Source organism: Rhea pennata, chromosome 2, assembly GCF_028389875.1.
Source record: "Rhea pennata isolate bPtePen1 chromosome 2, bPtePen1.pri, whole genome shotgun sequence".
Lineage (NCBI taxonomy): Eukaryota > Metazoa > Chordata > Aves > Rheiformes > Rheidae > Rhea > Rhea pennata.
In genome coordinates this window covers 9,244,811-9,265,648 of record NC_084664.1, presented here as the reverse complement: position 1 = coordinate 9,265,648, position 20,838 = coordinate 9,244,811, and the positions used below count along the sequence as shown (strand labels likewise).

The following is a 20,838-nucleotide window of genomic DNA, read 5'->3' as shown; positions in this document are numbered from 1 at the left end:
AATCAGTCATAATGTTAGAGACATCCTGATCCAGTTTGTATATCAACTTTTTTTTTTTTTTTTTTTTCCCTGAAACATACAACCTGAATTGGAAATAAAGCACATGTTTTTAAAAGGTTGAATACTTGATGATATCTCAGAAGTACGATGCGTACTATTAAATTTCTTTCTAGTCTCCCTCAGGAAACTTGCATTTAAAATATTTTGTATCCTTGACACTTGATTTTTCCAGGGTAAATGGCTTTTCTCCAGAATCCTGTCAGATCTTTTTTGGAGTCACTGCTTGTCTCTCTCAGGTAAGAAGTTTACCATATTTCAGTATACTCCAGTGTAAATATATATGTAATCCTGAGAGAAAACAAAGAGGTTTCAGTGATTCTGTTGCACTGTGCTTGCTTTTTTTGTGTATGATAGGTGTGTTACCATCACACTACACATCATAGGTGTTGTGTTTGACTACAACTGAGGACGTAGCATTTCAAACAGTGATTCAGTAATTTATCTTGCATTCAACAGTATGGCGATTCTAAAATGAAGAGCATACTGCTGTAGGAAACCTTTGTTACTATTCTTTTATCAATGCATTAACATGGAATATTTGGTAAATATTTTATACCTAAATACGAACTGAAATCCTAACCAGGGTGCCAGTGAGTGAATTAAGTATAATTGTAGTCCTTCAGTGGCTTGCCCAGCTGTATAGATCTGTAAGTAGTAGCCTGTTGAGAACTAGTTGCAGTGTGTGTGTGTGTGTGTGTGTACAGCCAGGATCAGGGTCTAGGTATTAATGGGGTATATGTGCTTTAGATTTGTTTTCTCATTTTTTTCCTGCAATACCATCACTAACTTTGAACATTAATAGCCTAAGTATGCATGGTGTCCTTAGCAGAGGAGGAACATATATTGTTAGAAATAACAAACATTTCTTGTGTTTACATAGGCTATTAATGTGGTCTACTTGTTAAAATTCTGTTTCATGAATTTAAACAAGTTGTCTAAGATCAATAACTAACTCATTTACTTGATCTCTAAATTGCTTCTCTTGGGTAAGGTAATATATTAGTGTTTAGTTAACAGATGTGAAGAGTGTTTTCTTTCTTTCTGTGTAGGTTAAGAATGTTTCTTTAATGCTATTTCCTGTTGCATCTCTTTCTGTCACCCTTTTTTCTCCTTTTTTTTTCTCCTTTCATGCTAATTTTGTATTTATCAGTAATAGGTAGTACATTAGCCAGACTTGTAAATGATATGTTATGAATCGTGCTAGAAATCTTTGAGCAAAAGGCAGCTGGTTGCATAGAACTAAAAGGCTTATTTAACTTCCCCTTAGGTTTCATCTGAAGACCGAAGTACGCTGTGGGCTTTGATTACTTTTTATGGAGGGAATTGCCAGCTGAGCCTCAATAATAAGTGTACTCATTTGATTGTGCCTGAGCCAAAGGGGGTAAGAGTTTATTACATGTACAATTCTTCCTGATGTAGCTCTCATATGCTTTTGAATAATGGAAAAATTTTCCACCTCCCTAAAGTTAAGATTTTCTGAATTGTTTGTTGGTCTTAGCAGTCAGAATCAACAAAATTATGCATTGCAGTTAATCAAGTCATATTTATTTTCTGCATGGCTTTGAGCCTGATTAACTCAAAAGGCACTCAGTTTCATATCTATATTTATATCTCTGGTTGAACAAAGTGTTTGATTCTTTGTTCTCTTTTTCTTACCCTAATTAGTGATATATGATGAGCGTTAGAAACTGTGGTTTGTAAATATGTAGATAGAATCAGTGAAGAAAAATGAAGGACACAGAATTGAAAAATAGTAAAATGCCCATAGATATTTTGAAGGAGAAAGGAATAAGGAGAGTAGAAGTGGAAGTAAGAATATGTGTTTTGTTTTCTTTTTTTTTAAGATAAATCTCAAAATAATCCATCAACTCTTTCCTCTTGAAGAGAGAGGGGAGGATACACAGTACACAGCATTCCTGTACCACTTCTGATTGTCAAAATAGTACCATGTAGGGACTCCTGTAACTCCCATGTAGGAAGTCAAATGTTACTGTCTTCATGCAAATAATGAAACTGAATTGGAAAAATCAGGTAACTTGCTAGAGGCAGCACTAAAGCCATCGGAATAGTCACCTGTACTACAATGCTACTAAAACTCTGGTTGTAATAGTTCCAGTATATGGTTCCTGAACCATTCAGGTAATCATCTTCCAACAGAAGAAATACTTTTGTAATTGATTTAGTGTGTTTGTTTAAAAGACTGAAAGACTTTAAGCAAATCCAAACTCACTTAACACATGCTTACATGCTTCTAGTTAGCATAGTGGATGGAGAAAGGTTTTTGCTGTTGTTTTCTGTGTTTTATTCTTTGTCTTTTAATAACATGAGCACATTCGCATTGCCTTTTTTAATTCAAATCAGTAGGAGGAATCACATTATTAAACAGATGGTTAGCTGATTGTATGTGAGTAACTATAAGATAAGGTCCTATGTTATTTCCTTTTATAAATCTGTAAAACTGTCAAGTTTCTAATGTTACTTCATGCAAATACAATTTATTATTGTCCCACTAATGACTCTGTAAATATTTCTAAGTTAATGTAGACTATATAATGTTAAAATAGAGGAAAAATATTTGACTCGTGGGATGACAGTAAACTTCTATATGCAATACGTGGGAAACTTTGCTTTAGAATAAAACATGGTCTGGCACTAGGAAAAGAGAAAGTTGTGTATAGGGCAGGGTCATGTGAAATACTTTTTTTTCTTCTCTATTGCATTATAACTGTGTGTGTGTGTGTGTGTGTGTTTGTTTTAGTATGTGGATGGGCAATGATAGCTGGAGCATGCATATTCAGGTGGATTTTAGAAGTCTTAAAATGATCGTGTAGTCTGTGTAAAGTTTTAAAAATTTTAATGAAGTCAGACTTAAATCATATTTACTAGCTAGTGGGTAATACCATATTAAAAGACTAATGTTAAGTCTTTAATAGAATTTTATTTTAGACTTTGCAAAGTGTTAAGATTTTTACGTATCTGTCTAATAGGAAGTACATTTGGTAAGTGCATAGACAATAGATGATATAGCTTCTCTCAGTTAAAATAAGAATTAAAATAAAAAGATTATCTAGGCTAATGTTTTATCTTTAAAGATGACCAGAATAATGAATACTTAGGGAACATACAAGAATTCAAGCCTATGTAAGGTGATCTTTTTTTGGAAAAAACAAGAGGGTGTATCAAAACCATCTTAGTTGTCTCCTCAATCCCCCAAAAATGTAATACTTGGACAAAATGCATGGTATATGTTTGAGGAAGAATTACCTTAAATCATAAGCTTTTTAGGCTGTTGTCTTGAGCTTTTCACATATTTATAGAATGGAAAAAAAATAGCATTTCATATCTGTAGCCTTAAATAAACGTCCTGCTTATTTTACATAATCATTGAATGGGGATAAATTTATAGAACAATTACTTAAAATAGTCCTTCTGCTTTGTCATACTACTACAAGGGAATCTGCAGAAATTTGTAATGAGAACAATTATGACACTGGTAAAGTCTTAAATGATTGTTTGGACTAGACATGAGATCATAAAACAAGATTCTTAATAGTTCTCACCCCAAAGAGAGAATGAAAACTCATATCTGCAAATAAACTTGGTTCCATCTGTAATCACCTTTTTGCATATGAATGACAGTTTCATTGTAGGAAGTAACTCTGGAGAATCATTAAATGAAATTAATTTCCTCTGAAATGTGCTGGTTGTTAATTTATATTGTCTGACATACAAAGAAAATCCCAGTTCAATCACTTTTAAATATTAGATCCTGAAATTAGTTTTAAATCTTTCATTAAAAGTTTTTTTTTCACTGTTTAGATATTTTTGAGGGATTTCCATAAAAGAGAATGTTTTGACCGAACAGTAACTCTGATCTCATGTGTGGTTCTGCTTAGTTAGAAAAGGAAACAGGGAAGTTTTACTAGTTTTGCATATTGTCAAATAATAAAATGATAAGAGAGGAAGGAGAGAGAAAATACTCTACTTTACCATCATCATAACCTCTCACTGAAATGAGAGTGTATAATATTTGGACAGAAATGTAATTGTTTCAAATTAAGGGCAGTCTTGCAGTTTGCAACTTCTGAGTATGTTTATGGGATATACAGTATTTGACCAGTTTCTGATTTATATTCCTAAATTTCCTAAAATTCATTCTTTCAAATGATCAGCTTTTAAATATTTGTTGCTACTGAATTCTGAAATTCTGAGTTACCCTAAATCCTTACTCATGTTTTTTTTTTTAAAAAAAATTTTATTAGAATAAAAACAAGTGTAAATTGTACTTAGGCCCACCTTAATGTCCATATACTCTCAAGGCATGGTAAAATGGTCATGATGTAAATAAAATCAGCTGCATCTTAATTGCTAGCTGCTGGAGTTCTGACAGCTTCTTCAGATTCAAATTTCCTGTTTGTTTTTTTTTATTTATTTTTATTCAGATAGTAGTATTTTTTCGCAAGTGAAGACTTCGTCTTCCTGAGCTGTGTCTTTTGAGTCCGTCATTTTGTAGATGTGGAGGTTGTTATTTAAATCTATTGAAACCAATGGTAAAGCATTGTCATTTGTCCAGGGAGAGACCACTTTGTGTGACTGGATTCCATCTAGTCTGCTTATATATAGTGTAGATGTAACAGCAAAAGTAGCTTTAGGGAAAAAAGATAGAAACTTGTCCTCAAATCTGCCATCTTTTTGGTATTCTGACTTTTTCATGGAAGGTCTGTATGTATTTATTTTACTTGTTGGTTTGAGTTTTGGGTTTTTTTGGTAAGGGATACTGGTGGTTTTGTGGAGAAATATGTTTTAAATTGAATTGATAAGGAGGAAAAAAGGACTTTTAAGGGGAATTGAAGTCTACAGAAATTGATAGTAAAGGAAGTATGTCGATACTGTTTTGATTCACAATGCCATGTGGAGTAAATGGACTAATTAATGATAGATCTTGCAGAATATTTCACAGTTTTATTATTATTATTTTTTAGCATGTGAAGCTTTATAGTGTGAAATTGTGAATTAACTAGCTTCTAGGCAGTCTGGCAAAAATTCTCCCAGTCAACTCTTAAATTCAGATATTTTGGGAATGATTCAGGAATTACCTTTGAAGAAACACTGTCTTGCAGATTCTTTTCATAGATACCTGTGCCCTCAGTGTCTGTAAACTAATGAGGAGTTAATGACACAAAATACTCCCTGCGTATGTGTTTGTATATGCATATGCATACACTGTAGGTGTGTATATACATACCTATATTGTATGTGTGCATGCACACTCATGCACGCACACAAATGGATGTCATACGCACTTGCTTACTAGGAAGTGAAGATCTTTTAAGCATGCTACTGATCTAAATAATTTGATATCTGTTCTTTAAAGTCACACTTGAGTCAACTTACAAATTTAGATGAGCAAAAAATAAAATGACTAGTCAGAACTCATGCCAAATTCAATTTGGGTTTGGGGTGGGTTTTTGATTTTTTTTCAGACATTGTTTTATCTTGGGAGAATTTGAGGAGCCATCTTTTTTTCTTCTTCTTTGTTTTGTTTGTGCTTTTGTTTCCTTGAGACTGTCTCAACCTAGAGCACTAGCTAGTACAGTGTGTTGACATTACTGTTAGAGGAGAATAGGCATCAATTTCCATGTGAGTCTCCTGAAATACTGCATAGAACTCAGTAAGTCAAGACTCTTCCAGTCTGATAAGTGAATGTTTTTGGTCAGAGGAAATGTGCTTGCAGTTTGAGCAACTTCCTTGCCACTTTCCAGGAAAGTGGACTTCATCTGGAAGCTGCACTGCCACAGCTGGCTTTCCTATACTTGTAGTACAACCATCTCTTGTCAGTTTGTGCCTCTTCATATAGTTGGGATTCACTCTGTTGGCAGCCTGCAGATAGTCAAGAAAGCCATGGTCCTCAGTCATGGACAGAGTAGAGTAGTTTCTATTTTTGAAAGGTCTTGGATGGTAGAGGGCCATGTGCTGTACAAGGCCTCTACTTCCCGTATGAGTAAGGTGGCAATAACATCTACTTTGCTGTGATGCTGACTCTAGTGTTACTTGTCTTCATTCAGTAAAGTGGTTGAGGAATATGAACGAGCGATGAAAGCAGTAGCTAAAGGATGGATGTGTCACTTCTGCTTAGTAGTATTGGATGTGAAGAGGCATGGCATTCATTTAGCTATATTATGCAGCCTAAAACATTTTCGCTGTCCTATCAGGATGTGTACTGGGCAATTGTCTGTCTGTCTTTTGCCTCAAGATCAGAAAATGGAATTTAGAAGTAAAAATTACAGAAACAGATTTTCAGAACTGTGCATGTGAAAATGGAGCTAGTAGGCACCTGGGATGACGCATGTAAGCCTTGCCTTCATTTGCATTAAGCAATACTGAGTAAATAAGTGCTTGGTGGCTGTAATCAGAGCTAACGGGACCCAACTTAGATTTAGTATCATCATTGTCTGCCAATTCAGGCTCTGAGAATCTTCATCAGAGAGGGGCTTAGCTGTGCTTCAAAGGGTAGGTCTGGAACTCTGCTTTTCTCGACTGTAGCCAGGCAGCTCTTCAAGTCTGAAAATTCTTCTCTTGGTCTCCTAATAGTCTTCATTCCTTATATATACATGTATATATATATATGTGTGTGTGTATATATATATGTGTGTGTGTGTGTGTTTGTATATAAATATATAAATATATATATATATATATATATATATATATATAAAATTATATATAAAAATATATATGTGTGAGAGTCCTTAAATTAAGGCTTCCACTGAGTCCAGTTCCTTTTGTTGAAGTACCAGGAAAGGTATGGGGACAATTTTGGGTCTAGAGATAATCATGATATATTTCATGCTTACTAACAACTTACTCTTCAGTGTAGTCAAAGTACATTGCCACTGATTCTCCTGGGATATTGTTTCACAGCCTAATCAGAGCCAGAATCTTTTTGGAGGTACTCTTAATCAGAGATAGAATCATAGAATCAGCAAGGTTGGAAGGGACCTCTGGAGATTATCTAGTCAAACCTCCCTGCTCAGCAGGGTCACCTACAGCATGTTAGACAGGGTTGCATCCAGGCGGGCCTTGAAGATCTCCCCAGAAGGAGACTCCACAACCTCTCTGGGCACTCTGGTCCAGTGCTCTGTCACTCGCATAGTGAAGAAATTAAGTGTCTTTTGTGATTCAGTCTAACAAATTTTCCCTTAATTTCATCCAATTACTTCTGATTAGAAGACTTTTCTGTGTCTTACATACTAACTCAAAGTTGGAACTATGCTACTAATAGTTTGAGGAGTGTTTTTTTGAAAGCTCTTGAGTGAAAAAGTAGATTCTCTCTGTCTAGTGGATCTGTGTTTTTACTTCGGTGTGATTAGTTTGAATTTAGTCTAATTTTGTTTGAACTTTCTCTAGAAGTAGTCTTTTTCCCCATGAAAGCTCATCTGTTGTTTTAGAAGTGCTGTTGTATTGTTTGTATAAACAATTTAGAACCCTTGGGAACTGAAGTGAAACAACTAATAGCAGCATTAAGTCTGAATACAGCAATTTCCTTATGAGTGCAGCAATTCTGCTGATCTGAAACAGTTTTATTGGCCATGAGCAATAGGATGTCTGTCTTAACTCAATGGTAGGAAGTTGTGGTGCAATTTAAACCTTTGTTGTGGATGTGTCTAAGGACTTTATCACACAGATTGACCGGTGTTTGTTTGTTTGCTGTGGTCTTAAAAACACCAGTTTGCTTTTACATAGAAGATAACACTAATGCTTACTGATCTTACTATTGAGTTGTCTCAAATTTAACAGAAACTCTACCCTTAAAATACTGAAGTTCATTGAACAAAATTACATGCGGGTTTAAGCAGTCATAAAGTGAAGAACAGAGTGGGAGTGTGTGTTAAATGTCCCATGTAGGTCACTTCAGGGATCATGCAGGAGCATGTAGTAGATTTTTAAACTTACATTTGGTTTCAAGTCCCCCAAACAACAGGTTGCTGACTTCTATTCCAAGAGATGCCCCAGCATTCCTTACGCTGGTGAGGTCATGATTTCTACTGCTGGAGCATGCAGTCAGCCTGTCGAAGGTCGGGTTTTACAGCATGGTTTTATTTTTGTGAAGTGTTCATCCCACTTCCCTTTTTTGATGAATCAAAATATTGAAGAGCTAATAAGGTATGACATCTCATTCGTTGCTTTTATTTCTCATATGAAAAAATCTTTTGCCCTTTTAAGCTGTCTTTATGCTCCAGTAAGTCTCATTGTTCCTGATAAAAACAACACGGTGACACAGGCATCATTTGAAATGGAAGCCAGCAATCTGATTTAATTGTCAAGAGTAATGTTTGATACAGCTTCTGAATGCACTTCTCTATTCAGTTATTAAAGACATTTACCAGGTTGGCCTCAAGATTATTCCACTTTAGTCTAATATGAAAAGTAATTTTAAAGTTTTTCAGTTTTGTTTGCATCTAGAGTTACAAGCTACTCAGAGCACTAAGCAAGAATAGTGCAAATGTAACTGTATAGAGAAATAGGCAGCTCTGTTTCCAAAGGGGTTCTCATTTAAATATGCAAGCAAGACAAAAGATTTAGAGGAATTTAAACCTACATGAATCTGGGTGAATTTTTCAAGGGACTTATGAGTACTAATGTCAAAGTCTGAAAAGCTAAGTGCCAAGTCTGTTAGCCCTTTTTTAACAAAAGAAAATTATAGTGTTGAGGCATTGTGTTTTAACAGTCTAAGCTGTTTGAAAACACACAATTGTTCCTTTAAAATGATGATTCCTTTCACCGCTATGATAAAATTTTGACGTTCCTCCGTTACAAACTTATAATTCAAGTATCAAAACCTTCTCCTTACTAACTGTTTTTTAAATCCACAAACGTTCCAGACATAATTCCCTTTTCTTTTTCTGATACTGAAGTATCAGAAAAACAGAAATGGTGATGACTCTCAAACGTCAACAATGCAGTCTGATCAGGCTAGTGAATTAATATCTCTCCACTGAGTTAAAGAGAATGACATGAATATAAACTATATTTCTCTAGTTTGTATTCCAGCAAGACCAGACACACAAACTATATGGTTTTTAAATATATTAGTTTACAAAGGCTCATAGAACATACACTAGAAAACCTGGAAAGTTTTTCCTTGCTTCATCTCCTTTTCCAGATCTTTGGTGTACTGATCACTCTCTTTAGTTCACTAGCTGTAAGCTGCAGCAGCAATAAATACAAAAAAGTTCACAAGAATAAAAATGTTAAAGAATAAGGGCTGGAAAGGAATAGCAAGGAGGTGTTTCTACTAACTACAGTGTTTTGGTTTAGCAAGGGAAAGCATTCTCGCAGTCTTCATACTTTTTTTTTTCCAACCCTAAAACTTATGTTTTGTCTTCGAGGTACAAAATATTTGAAATTGTGTCTTGTTCTGTCTTAAGATTCAACAAGAGGGAACTCTGATATTTGCTTGGGTTGTTTATTTAAAATTATTTAGATCATTTTTGAGTCATGGAATGGTTGAGCTTAGAAGGGACCTCTGGCAATCATCTAGTCCAACATCCCCCCCCCCCCCCCCCCCAATGTAGAGTGCTTATAGGACAAATGGTTCTATTTTTACAAATATTTGAACTTACATTTTAAAATATGACAGCCTTTCATTTTGAAGACATAGTCCTGAAATCAGATGTACTTTATACATAACCCCAAATTTTTACTTTAACTACATTTGAAGCACATACTGAGATCTCCTCCTTGACTGACACATATGACTGTCTGTGGAAAGAGAAGCAATGAATATTATCTTTCAGACAGTAATCTCTGAAACAGTTTGACAGTTTTATTCTAGGTAAGTTTACTTAGGAACCCTTTCAAAAAGTATAATCTTTATTTGAAAATATCACTGGTGTGGTTATTGTGGTGCCTTTTAAGCTAGCAACAGAATTAATTACTGACAAAATTGTTTAAATTCCATCCAGAAGTTCAGTGCAGCTATTTCAAGAAACTGTTAGTTACATTTCTGATTGGTTATTTGAAAATACATAGACTCATATGCCTGACATCCCCTATGTTTAGGCTTTGGTTTGAATTTTTTGTCAGGAATAATTACTGAGTTATTGATAATGAACAGTTGTATGCATCAAGAAACCATAATAGCTGCAAAGTGTGTACAGTGCGTGAAGGTCTCTTTTATGCTGATATGTCTTCGTGTCACTAACAATTACTAAATACTGTTCACACTTGATTGGGATTAGCCTGTCCACCCAAAAAGAGTTTTTAGAGGTGTTTGTCTTTAAATATAGTATTTTCTTCTGTTTTCTTTCCAGGAGAAATATGAATGTGCTTGTAAACGGGACAGCATTAAAATTGTGACACCAGACTGGGTACTAGATTCTATAGCTGATAAGACTAAAAAAGAAGAGACTTTTTATCATCCTCGCTTAATTATATATGAAGAGGAAGAAGAGGAGGAGGAAGAAGAGGAAGAAGCTGAAAATGAAGAACAAGATTCTCAAAATGAAGCTAGTACAGATGAAAAATTATCAAGTCCAGCATCTTCTCGAGAAGGATCACCTTTGGGTGATCAAGCTTTTTCACCAAAATCAACTACAGCTGACAAGGCAAAAGGGGAACTGATGTTTGATGATTCTTCAGATTCCTCTCCAGAAAAGCAAGAAAGGAATTTGAACTGGACGCCAGCTGAAGTCCCACAGGCAGCTGCAGCAAAGCGTAGGTTGCCTCAAGGCAAAGACTCTGGGTTAATTAATTTATGTGCCAATGTCCCACCAGTGCCAGGTAATATTTTGCCTCCAGATATCAGAGGCAATTTAATGGCTTCAGTACAAGGTGCCCAAAGTTCTGATCGACAGGAAATGATGGCTACATGGAGTCCAGCAGTACGGACATTAAGGAATATTACTAATAGTGCTGATATTCAGCAGATTAATAGACCATCAAATGTAGCACATGTAAGTGTTGGATTTTTAATTTATAAAATACTGGACTTTTTAACAGGAACTAGTGTGTTTAAGAACTTCAGTTTCCTTTTCTTGTTCTCTAAGTGTACAAAAGAGTAAAAGTTCCCTATGTTACTTCAAAGTTACAGCCAAATTAGCAACCTCCACAGTAATAAGTATCTTACTAGGCATTTTACAAAAGTAACAATGTGTTTGACAGAAGTGTTTGGATGAGTAAAGCTGTGTTTAACTGTAGCTTGGTTTACTGTCTCATAGTATTACAATATAAATTTCCTGATTGGGGTGAAAAAGAAAGCTTCATTAATTTAAAGTTTTTTGGCTACTTCAGCACACCAGATTTCATACCCTTCAAGCTTATTATTCAGTACAAGGTATTATTAGAGGCATAAACACATAAAACTCCAAAATTGATTGTGCTCATAGAAGGTTCAGTTCTGCAGTGTTTTTCTTCTGCTGGTTATTATTAAGTTGTTATACAGTACAGTCAGGATTATGAAGCAGAAACCTAACTTGTAACCTCTTATGCTACTCATATAGTTGAAATAATTATAGCTTTTGTATTGAATTTATTTTAGAAGGGAACACAAAGTGAGTGAGCAAGCTCTGAAATAACTTGCAGCTTTGAAATTATAACGTGTTTATGGGAAAGGAAGGTGAGAAAAGTAGGCACTGGTAAATGTTAGACATCTATTTATTTAAATAATTGTACTGGTGCATTTATTTGGATGTTCTTCTGAAGGTAAAAACTTTCAAAGGTGCCTGAATAACATAGAAACTTACAGCCAGTACTCAAAAGAAATACAAAAAAAATGAAGCCACTCGGAAACATTGGTTCTTTGTTGTCTGTATGACTTCTGAATGGAACATAGAAATGCTGTATTCCTTTTAAAAATGAGTCTCTAATCCCTCTACTCAGCACGTTAAAGTGTTTAAGGACTGAGACTTCTGGGTAAGGAATGAACAGAACCAACAAAGTGCTGTCATGTTGGCCAGTTGTGGTAAGTTGACCAGTGCTTTCATATCTGAACACCGTATCTTTTACAATCTGATTATCATGCTATAAAATACTCCTTAATGGTCTCCCTGTAGAATATTTTTGTATTAACAGTATTCATAGAGATACAAGGTAGTCAGTGGTATCATGCTTCAGCTAGGCTGCATTCTGCAAAGATCTGTAAGATTGAGGTCTTCAGTATGGTATGCAAGGACTATTTTCAGATATGCAGTCTGTCAGGCTTCTGGATAAGTTATGGTGCTCATTCCAGCACTCGGAGAAAAGCTTTGTGTCTTAGAATAATGGGTCTTCCCCCTAAAGGGAGAAATACCAACCAATTCTACCTTTCCCGTTACAATTTCCTTCTGGCTAAGTTAGGCAGTATTCTGCTCGGGTACGAGTTTTGGGTGGATTCCATGTCTTGGGGCACAGTCTTGGAATGTTAATGCTTAATTTGAACCAGAGAATTCCACTGGAGGTCAGGATCCATAGTAATTAAGAATTTTACAGATGAAAAGTTCCTTTGTGAATATAACCCTAGGATACTTTTGAAAGTTTTATCTCTTTATTTTGAAATACGTGTCCTGAAGTTCCTGTGATTTCAACTTTTGGGACTTTTTGTGGAGGCTAACATAAAGATCTCGTCTCATAATGAGCCACTGAAACATTTTTTCTTTGTATGTCATTTTTAGTTGTTAGTGTTTATAGTGTGATGCTGTCTAGCAGTTAGTAACGGGGAACAATCATGGTTGTAAATGTATGCAGTACCAAGCAACATGTATCAAAATCACACATGGACCTTGAGCTGTTTTGAAGTGCATTGTAGAAACACTTGAGCCGCCTTTAATGAAGAGTTGATGGACATGTGATATTAAGAGGATGAAATCAGTTGGCTTTCTGTTCTGGTGATGTGCTTCAATTCCTCTACACCCCTGCTCACACACTCATCACTGAAGTTTAAACTATACGTGATGAAATAGTGTGTGTGGGGGGGAAAGTCTTTGCATGATTCACCTGAGATGATTTTATGTTTGAAACACTTTATGAATGGCAAGTCTGTGAATTTCACAAAAGTGGTTTCCTACTGCTCCTTAAGATTTTTAATACATAGTTTATATTAAAGCACTTGTAATAACATATAGAACTCATTCTCCTATTACTACAAATTTACCTATTTTCCCCCTTTTTGATACTTTAAAAAAAATTGATAACCTATGTCTGCTTAGTGTGAAATGATCTTTCCCTTAACTGTGAACCATACATTTAAAAATGGAATTAATTATTCCAACGCTCTGCCAAAACTTAAAAATGTATTATTATTATTAGATTTTTTTCAAAAAGTATTAGCGCTGAGCAGACCAATATTTTTCTTTTTGGATCCATGCCGTTTGGGATGCAATTTAAAAAATGGAACTAAACATCTGTACACTGAGTCAAGGGAAAGAAAATTACATTAGATTTGCATGCTTCAAACCTGCACTAAGAAATGGAGGTGTTATTAGCAATGCATTTTAATTAAAATGCTCTTAGTTAGCAATGCTTTTTATTTTTATTTTTTTTAACAATTTAAACTATTTAAACTGAATGGGCCAGTAGAATTGTAAAATGGATATTACAGTTGATTGAGTTGAGCAATATAATTATTCATATAGTGTTAATAGTCATGATACTGTTGAAGATATTACCAAGAATACAGAGGTGGGTTTTAATTTTATATTGTACTAAAATATGCATTGCCATATATTGAAAGCCATGTGTAACTTCATGCTTTCCTATGTGAAAGTCCTGTTCTCTCATGTGAGAAAACTATTAACAGTTAAGGATTTTTGTTTAGTTCAACATGTATTTAAGTACAAAATCCTTTTCTTTTAAGTGATATATTTTCCCAGTAATTCTTTAAATATTTTTAAAATTGCATGACAACAAAAAGATTACAAAACTAATCTTTGTTTTCTAGATCTTACAATCACTTTCAGCACCTACAAAAAGTTTAGAACAACAAGTAAATCATAGTCAACAGGGACATCCAAATGCAGTGCTGTTTAGTCAAGTGAAGCTAACACCAGAGACACATTTATTGCAGCAGTCACATCAAGCGCAGCCGCAACAGCACCATCCTCTTTTACACCTTCAACCTCAGCAACTTATGCAGCTACAACAGCAGCAGCAGCCACAGCCCCAGATTTCCCAGCAGTCTTTCCAACAGCAACAGAGTCATCAGTTTTCCCAACAGCAACAGCAAGTTCATCAGCAACACCAGTTTGCACAACAACAGCTTCAGTTTCCACAGCAGCAATTACATGCTCAACAACAGCTACACCGGCCTCAGCAGCAGCTCCAGTTTCAACAGCAGCATGCTTTGCAACAGCAACTTCATCAGCTGCAGCAGCAGCAACTACAGCAGCAGCAGTTACAGCAACTCCAACAACAGAACCTTCAGCAGCAGCAGCTGCAACATCAACAGCAGCAACTGCAGCAGCAGCAACTGCAGCAGCAGCATTTACAACGATTACACCAACAGCATCAGCAACAGCAAATGCAGAATCAGGCAACACAACACTTAACTCAAACGTCTCAAGCACTACAGCATCAAGTTCCAGCCCAACAACCACAACACCACCAGCAGCAACAGCCACAGCTGCAACAGCAGCAGCTCTATGGGCATGATCCAGCAGTAGAGAGTTAGTAATTATTGCCTTCTGATCCTGAAAAAAAAAGCTAATGACATGACATAATTTGGGTTAAAATATAAAAAAATATTGATGTATTTACAGTATGGGATTGTAAGACTTAAAAACTTAAATCATGATTCAGGACCTGTTTTACTAGGTTTTATGCAAACAGATTTAACTTACAATAAGGACGATGCAGAAGTCTGGAAAGTAAGAGAGCATTGAGAACTTTTGTGTCAAATTTATACTTTATGCCACTAGCATATGCATTGCGCTATGGCAACTGTATTAGTCTATGTATACCATATATTTTTTTAAAATCCCTTATTTTCTTTGGAGCAGGAGAAAGGGGAAGCTTTCAAAGAGGATAATGGCTGGCAGACAGCTTAAATTTAGAAATACTAGAAAACCAATGAAGATTCCATATCAGATTGAAAACTGTCATACCTTGCTTTGAGTTGTACATATGTTAACGTGGCCGACAGATTTTTTTTTTTTTTTTGGTTAGTTTGTACTATTCATAGATGATTTTTGTTCTCAGTATGTTGTCATCTTCTGGTGCTGCCCCTTTGTTCTACCTCTTTTTTCCCTTCTCTCCTTCAGCAAACAAACAAACAAACAAAAAACCCTAAACTTTGTGCCTTCGGACATTGTGGGCCAGCTTTGAAATTTTTGATGCTACTTTCTCCAAGAAAAATGTTGTTTAAAATTGAATGTAGTTCATAACCTGATAATAGGAAAGATCAGAGTAGGAAATATTTTCTAATATATCTTGCAAGACTTACGCATTTAATTTGCTATTCTTCTGTGTGTCAAACTATTCCAGTTCCTGAAGAATATTTCCTACTGGGCTGTGTTTTTGCAATTGCGGATTACCCAGAGCAGATGTCTGATAAGCAGCTGTTAGCAACCTGGAAACGGGTAAGATTCTACTTTTTTTTCCAAAACAAATGATTTGAAGTATTTCAGTGATATGCATGTTTCTTTGTGTCCTATGTGTGTGTTATAATCTAGGTAACGTTATTGAACTGCAATTAAATGGAAAAAAGTATTAAAATATTTCAGATAAGAAGCCTAGTTGGATTAGGTCTCTAGTTGGAACATTAGCTAAACAAGTTATAGGCTGAACTATATCCAATTATTTATGCCTTTAATTGTGCAAGTATAATGCAGCAAATGTAACCCAGCATTACTGTGCTTTAGCTTCATTGTATAAAAAGGAAAAGATCACTTTTTGCAAAATTTTAGTATTTAGGTAGGCTGTGAGGTATCCACCTGAATGAAGTAAGATGGAATAGAGTGTTTCTATTTTTTGCCAACTTCTGTTTTTCAGAAAAATCTGATTGTATCCTTTCCTAAATGAGAGGACTTTGATGTTCTTCAGAAACTTCTGGTGGATTTTGTAGTGAATTTGCCCTACAATTTTGCATAATCAAGTAAGCTGTTGACATTTTTAACAGCACTTGTGTTTATTGCTGAGGTAGAATTTAGTGGTTCCTGAGTGATTACTACAATTATAAAAAGTGAGAAGGGTTGTTTTTTTTTATGCGTATTTGTTTTTTCGTCTTAAAAAGTTAGCCTTTCATAACTCAGTGAAAAAGTGCAAATTAAATTTTATTTTCTTCCCTCCCCCCCTCCAAAAAGAAAAAAAGATGTTAAACCATCTAACAAACCTTTTTTGGGGGTATCTTTCCAGTGAAGCAGTGATAACAGTGGTAGTCTCTTAAACAGTAGACTTTCCTTTCAGACTGTTAGTTTCTTAGGGTAATTTAAAAGTTGTTATAAATGTTAGAAATCTTAGGTTTATTTTCTTACCAGATCATTCAAGCACATGGTGGGACAGTAGACCCTACGCTTACGAGCAGATGTACTCATCTTCTTTGTGAAAGCCAAGTCAGTAATATGTATGCTCAGGTAAGCAAAGTAGTAACATGTATACATGCATGCATACTTTCATTTTGTTGTTGCAAAAGTAAGGGTTTGCAAAATGTACTTACTTGGATTATAGAATGTAATACAGCTTACAGAATATAAAATCAGAGCTTTTCATGATGCACACTCTTTTTCATTTTGCAGTTTATAGTATAACAAAATTCCATAACGCACATAGTAGACTTATTCCACAGAAACCCACAGAAGGTGCTATGAGAAAGAGGCTTCTGAATAAGTATAGAGAAAAAAACAAACCATTAAAAAGAGAACCTTTGTATTGCAGAAGAAGTCTAAACTAGAGATGTATTTCAGTTTTTAAAAGCTGTTTATGCATGTATTGATAGGCTTTACGAGAAAGGAAGAGATGTATTACAGCACATTGGCTGAACTCAATCTTGAAGAAGAAGAAAATGGTACCACCTCATCGAGCCCTTCATTTTCCAGTGGCATTTCCACCAGGAGGAAAGCCATGCTCTCAACACGTAAGAAGAAAAGACTTGCTTCCAAAAAATGGTTGTTTCACTTCATAAATATTATTAAAGTATAGCTAGAAGATGTTTATTCAAAGTAGCATATATGGTTTTTTTTCTCGTCTGAAGAAAAGGTTCTCTTGATCTTAAGGTCCTATAGTGATATGGTGCATACCACCAAGTGATCCAGAGTGCTTTGTATGTCTTACTGAGTTCTAAGAGCTGAAGATTAACATCTCTGTTTAAGTTGTTATTCTCTTAAAAAGAGAAACTGAGGTACAAAGATTATCCATAAATTATCCATAGTAAGATGACAGGAGTTCAGGCCTTCTGTTCTTTGGCTAACGGCACATCTAATAGTATATGCTTCCTTTTTCCTAATGGAATATTTTGAGGGGAGGAGAAGGATTGAGGGTTGGAGGAGGCAGCATCTAGCAAAGGAGACTGTTAAAGGAAGGGGAAATTCCCAGCACATAAACAGCACCATTAGAGAGGAGAGGTGTGTGTGAAATGAAAACTAGCTATGAGCTCTTTCGTAGTAAACTGTAGTCTTTGTAAATAAGAAAAAGCTGACCAGAAGGATGAAAATGTTTCTTCCCGAGTCAGAACTAGTGATAGAAAACTTGAGGTTTTATATATAAACAAATCATTTGTTTAACTGCACTTTAATTATGTTACAAGCCTTGTTTTAGGTGCCTATATGCCAAAGTTATGATACTGTATATTCCATTATCATGTACAAAAAGTTAGAAAAAGCACTTCTGATAAAATGTTTTTCTGTTTTTAATTATTTGCAACTGTCTTCTATTTGTAGATAATCTCCGTGACTGGATTTGTTGACAGCGACAGAGATGACCTCAAACTAATGGCCTACCTAGCAGGTGCCAAATACACAGGCTATCTGTGTCGCAGCAATACCGTTCTCATCTGTAAAGAGTAAGTGGCTTATCTCTACAATACTTGCATTCTCAGTTGCCTACTGCCATGAATGCTTTTCTTGATGTGTGAGGGGTTAGTTGCATCTAGTTATTATAAGGATGTTTGTTTTAAATTTATAGCGGTCAACTTGTGGTGCTGTTTCTTAAATTACTGCACACTTTTATTTTTTAAAAACTGCAGCCTCCTGAAGACAAGCCAAAAAAGAAAAAAGCATTTGTGTCTAAGTCATCTTGACTGTTTTGCCATCTATAAGTGAAATATCATTTTTCAGACTAACTGTTCTAAAATATTGGGGAAGATAGAATTCAGTTAAACCTAGGTCTAATTTGGTTCTATCTGAGGCAGAAATTCTCCCCTGATTTGACTACGCTTGTTCTAGTATGTTGCAGTTAGAATGAATAATAGGCCAATACAGGTTTGCTGATATTTTAGGATTTACTGCTGGAAATTGCTGGTACTTATTTGATAAAAACATATTTTTTTCTTCTTCTTCTTAAGAGCCAGTGGCTTAAAGTATGAAAAAGCCAAAGAGTGGAGAATACCATGTGTAAATGCACAGTGGCTCTGTGACATACTGCTAGGAAATTTTGAAGCATTACGGCAGATACAGCACAGTCGGTATACAGTATTCAGTCTTCAAGATCCACTTTCTCCTAGTCAGCATCTAGTTCTAAACTTACTGGGTAAGAATTCTGTTCCCAATATCCTTTGCTCTGTAGCATTTTTATATGTAGCTGCTTGCAGGACAGAAGCATGTATCTTCTGCTGTAAATAAATCTGTAAGAGTTTGATTTCTGTTTTCTTTTTCACTTTCTAGATGCTTGGAGAGTTCCATTAAAGGTATCACCAGAGCTTCTAATGGTATGTTGAGTTACTGTGTATACGGGTGTTCTTACAAGGTTATTCCATTGTGTTTTTACCTGTGGCATGTGCACATGGTGTGAGAAAGATGCCAAAGGTTCCCACACAGACCATCATGGTTTTGTACTTCCTGGTAGTGTTCCTTCTGATTTATTTCTGTAAATCTGAGATCTGAATCTGAGCATAGAAATAATCTTTTGCAGAACTAAGAAACTGCAATGTGTTATACAAAATCTGGTTTCTTTAAAGATCTTAGGCTGCTGCTTCACTTTTTGATTTAGCATCAGACCTTCTTAGGTCAGTACTCCAGCACTTTCTGAAGATGAGGCCATTTAAAGGTTTTTTTAAGTAAGAACACCCAAAATCAGTAACAACTTTGTTAGAATTCCGATTTAGCTTTAAATCGGACAAACAGTGTAAATTAAGGGTGGAACTGCTTTGTATCATCTCGTCAAGATATTGTTCTGAGAATTAAAAGTATGGGCATATGTACTAAATTTTTATATTTTTGTAATGTATCATGCTTTAAAGAGTGTAGCTGACAGTTCTAGAACTAATAGCAGTGCAAACAAACAAGAGTAAGGAAACTAAGAGTGCACCATGAACAAGATAGAAAACATGTATTTTTTGTCATGCATAGATTGTATTCTGTGAAATATGTAAAATACAGTTACTTGTAAGATAGCCGGAAGAGCTAAGGTAGAAACAGCAACTTATTTTCTGACCTCCCTCCTTGTTGTGAATGCTTAGAAGGCTATTTCAGTTTATCATACTGAAAGCTTTCATGTTGTGATTTCTCCTCCCATTTCAGAGTTATACTTGACAGCTGTTTTCACAGTGTCTGTACTGATGTAGGTAAAACCCAATTTGAACTAATGAGTTCATTTCTGCAACAGGTGATTATCAGCTTATTGCACAAAAATGTTTTGCATTACTTTTTCTGTTCTGAATCATTTGTTATCTCAGCCCTGTCTTACACAGCAGATGGAGAGAATTATGTGGGTCAGAAAGCCTGATTTAGGTACTTTCCTTTCTACCTTTGCTTTATGCTTCTTCTTGATCTGTGAAGTGATTCACAGAAGCTCATGATTTAGGTTGGAAGGGACATCTGGAGGTAAGTCCAACCCCCTTCAGGACACCCACATACTAAGAATATGATTTGGTAATAGAAAATGCTAGGTGTGTGGAAGTGTTGAACTAAGTATAGTAGACAGTTATATTCATCTTGGGGTACAGGGACCCTTCAAGTACAGGGTCCCCCTTTGGGGATAGCTGGCTGTCAAATGGTGCTAGTGCAGTCAACCTTTTGTGTTTTTACAGTGGAATTACATTTTACAGCTGGAATGTTTATGAGAAAGCAACCAGAGGTTCTCTTCCCTTCTTCCCGCCTCAATCTATTCTTACTGGTGATTTTCTAGCAGAAAATCCACACTCCGGAAAACAGGGAGCAAAATCCCCTGTTCCTACCAAGGGACTGTCCTCCCAGTGAGCTAGAATAAGGTTTCCTGTCTTTCTGGTCATATGCCATTAGCATTCCTCATTAAATTTCAGGTGTAGTTTGAAGGTTAAAAAGGAATGGGTGTCACATTCCTGCAAGCAAGAGCTGTGATTTCGAGTTACTCAGGCCAAAGAGAACCTAAAAGCTTTGTCTCTGCTTCCTGAGCAAACATCATAGCAGCTGATCTAGTATGGAGGAAGTGGGATCATCTGTCCAGTGAATATCTGAACATCCACTGGAACTTCTGTATATGTACTTAGGGAAGTTGAGCGCTTAAAATGCAGGTGTCAATAATTTCTATTGGTATTAAGGCACCTGAGTGATTATTGTAGTCTTCATGTATTTAACAAATGGAAAGGTGTTTTTTTAGTCTCATTTCAGTCTCAATTTACTTATTCTTTGGATTTTCCTATAATAATTATCAGCTACATTTAAAGGAAAAAAAATA

General features: G+C 35.5%; 1 protein-coding gene across 2 annotated transcripts in view; it reads left to right on the top strand.

Annotated features, from left to right (window-relative positions):
* PAXIP1 (PAX interacting protein 1) overlaps window positions 1-20,838 on the top strand; it is a 43,079-nt gene that overhangs the window by 12,830 nt on the left and 9,411 nt on the right. For both annotated transcript variants that reach the window (XR_009957393.1, XM_062567662.1), the window contains exons 4-13: window positions 233-296; window positions 1,328-1,441; window positions 10,374-11,015; window positions 13,976-14,699; window positions 15,517-15,611; window positions 16,509-16,604; window positions 16,967-17,104; window positions 17,907-18,028; window positions 18,530-18,714; window positions 18,849-18,892. Coding sequence is in view for 1 of the 2 variants with exons in the window: in XM_062567662.1 (XP_062423646.1) it covers window positions 233-296; window positions 1,328-1,441; window positions 10,374-11,015; window positions 13,976-14,699; window positions 15,517-15,611; window positions 16,509-16,604; window positions 16,967-17,104; window positions 17,907-18,028; window positions 18,530-18,714; window positions 18,849-18,892 (2,224 nt within the window). In the remaining variant the exon portion in view is untranslated. The remainder of the gene's footprint in view (window positions 1-232; window positions 297-1,327; window positions 1,442-10,373; window positions 11,016-13,975; window positions 14,700-15,516; window positions 15,612-16,508; window positions 16,605-16,966; window positions 17,105-17,906; window positions 18,029-18,529; window positions 18,715-18,848; window positions 18,893-20,838) is intronic.